At 36.8% G+C, this 2468-nt stretch overlaps 1 protein-coding gene across 1 annotated transcript in view; it reads right to left on the bottom strand.

Annotated features, from left to right (window-relative positions):
- Positions 1-435: 435 nt before the first annotated feature.
- Positions 436-2468, bottom strand: part of UBXN2B (UBX domain protein 2B) — a 70351-nt gene continuing 68318 nt past the window's right edge. The window contains exon 8 of the mRNA XM_006899224.1: positions 436-598. Within this exon, the coding sequence (XP_006899286.1) occupies positions 436-598 (163 nt within the window). The remainder of the gene's footprint in view (positions 599-2468) is intronic.

Below are 2468 nucleotides of genomic sequence, written 5' to 3'. Positions count from 1 at the left end.
TTAAATAACAGAAACATAAAATTCTTAGCCTACTAATCAAAAATTATTATTAATGATTTCTTAATGGCTGTTGGTCAATGCAGCATCAAGAAATTTTATCAAAGGTATTTATCAAAAAGGAGTTTGTGACTTTATTAACAAATATTGTTACATTAACACTGAGCATATCACACATTTAGTTTGCTTGGATTTTTTTCCCCCAAGTTATCAGTATCAGCCAGCTCTGTAACTAAAAACTCAAATCTACTTATCTGAGGACCCAGGCCTAGTCTGGGTTTATCTATACTAAGGCTTGAAGACAGAATAAGAAAAAACAAAATTTATCTGTAAAAGTAATAAAAATAATTTGGTTGGTTTGATGCTGGAAGAAGTATGCTTCTTGTTTATATGGCACGTGAGTTATTCCTGCATTCTTGTGCATAGGTAGGAACAAGATCACTTCAGCTGCTGGAGTATCACAGTGTTGAGAACATCTGCCTCTTGCAGTGTCAGGCTTTCATCTGTGAGCACTTTGTTTGGAAATGAAGTCACAAGAATAAAGTCAAGAGCTGCGAATTCAGGACGGGACCGTATAATAAAATCTCGGACATCCAAGATCCTGAATAAAGAAAAGAAAGATAATTTTATACAGAAGACATACTGACATTTAGGCTTTTAGTTAAAATGAAATAATGAAAATGACATAATTATCTTATTTAAAAGCATTCCTTCTTTAATTTACAGTGTTTTCAGTAGATTGACTTCTTCCAGCCATAAGCAAAAACATAAAATGATACCTGATCTTTATCTAATCCTTACTTGTGTAATTGAGGAATTTTCTCTTTTACTTGTAAAATAGAAATTCTATGCCTTCTGATAAAAGTTACCTTTCAAGACAGGAACAGATATCATCCCTGTCACTCAACATTCAATTAAACAACTGTTACTAGGTGCCTTTGAGTCCGTTCTCACAGACCCTATATACAGAGATGGGAATACTGCCTGGGAATACTGCCTGAACCTGTGGCATCCTCATACATCACAACTTCTTCTAAGAATAGAAAGACTGAGGCAAATAATAAACAGGCCTTTAGAACTGCATTGGGAAAATCTGCTGTTAGGGACCTCTCCAGAGTACTGGAGAGCAACGATGTCAGTCTAGAGACTAAGGTGCGCACAATCCAGGCCATGGTATTTGCAATTACTTGCTATGTATCAGAGAGCTGGATAGTGACTAAGAATGACAGAAGAATTGATGCCTTCAAGTTGTGGTGCTGGAGAAGAGTTTTGAACATAATAAGGACTGCCAAGAAAACAAATAGGTTTGTCCTGGAGAAGGAAAAAACAACTTTCTCTTTGGAGGCTAGGATTTTGAAGCTTTGTGTTACCACAAAGAGAAGCCAGAGAAGGAAACCCAGAAAGCATTATCATTTACAACAGCCAACCACAAATTGAGATACTTGGGAATGAGCCTAACTAGAGACACAAAAGACGTGCACAAAGAAAACTACAGAACATTTCTGTGAGACACTATAAAGACCTAAGTAAATAGAAAAAGTCTCCTTGTTCATGGATAGCAAGACTCAATACTGTGATAATGACAATCCTATGCAAAGCAATCTACATGTTCAATGCAATTCCAATATAGATACCAAATTCACTTTTCAAGGAGATAGAAAGGGAAATTGTCAAGTTTATTTGGAAAGAAAAGAGATCTAGAATAAACAAAGCACTTCTGAAAAACAAAAATGAAGTGGGATGCATATCACTCCCTGCTCTTAAAACCTACTATACAGCGGTAGTAACCAAAACTGCATGGTACTAGTAAAATGAGAGGCACACAGACCAATGGAACAGAACTGAGAACCCAGAAATGGACCTATCTATCTAAGGTCAATGTATATTAGACAAGGAAATATAACCTATCAAATAGGGAAATAACAACATCTTAAACAAATAGTGCTGGCAAAACTGGACTTCTACCTGCAGAAAGCTGAAACAGGATCCACATCTCACACCATACACAAAAATCAAGTCAAGGTGGTTCAGAGACCTGGGAGTAAAACTCCAAACCATAAAGTACATAAGAGACAAACTTGGACCAAGCTTAAAAAGCCTGGTCAATGATATAAAGAGGCTGACAAACAGAGCCAGAAATGCATGGTCTGCAGAGGATAAAAATGATAAATGGGTTCTTCTAAAGAATAAATCTCTGTGCACATCAAAAACCTTTTCCAACAGGGTAAAAAGAAAACCTACCATATGGGAACAAACAATTGGCAACACCATCTAAGACAAGGGCCTTAAAACAAAAGTTTATGGTGCAACCACTGCGGAAGGTGGTATGGCACTTTCTCAAAAATTTGCAAACAGAGATACCATTTGACCCAGCAATTCCACTACTGGGAATATATCCCAAAGAGACCATAACTGACATCCAAGCAGATATATGCACACCCATGTTTATCGCAGCTCTGTTCACAATAGCA

This window comes from Elephantulus edwardii, unplaced genomic scaffold (assembly GCF_000299155.1).
Source record: "Elephantulus edwardii isolate Elephantulus edwardi_28Jun2011 unplaced genomic scaffold, EleEdw1.0 scaffold00248, whole genome shotgun sequence".
Lineage (NCBI taxonomy): Eukaryota > Metazoa > Chordata > Mammalia > Macroscelidea > Macroscelididae > Elephantulus > Elephantulus edwardii.
Note: the sequence above shows the minus strand (reverse complement) of the source record. Positions and strands in the feature narration are given on the sequence as shown.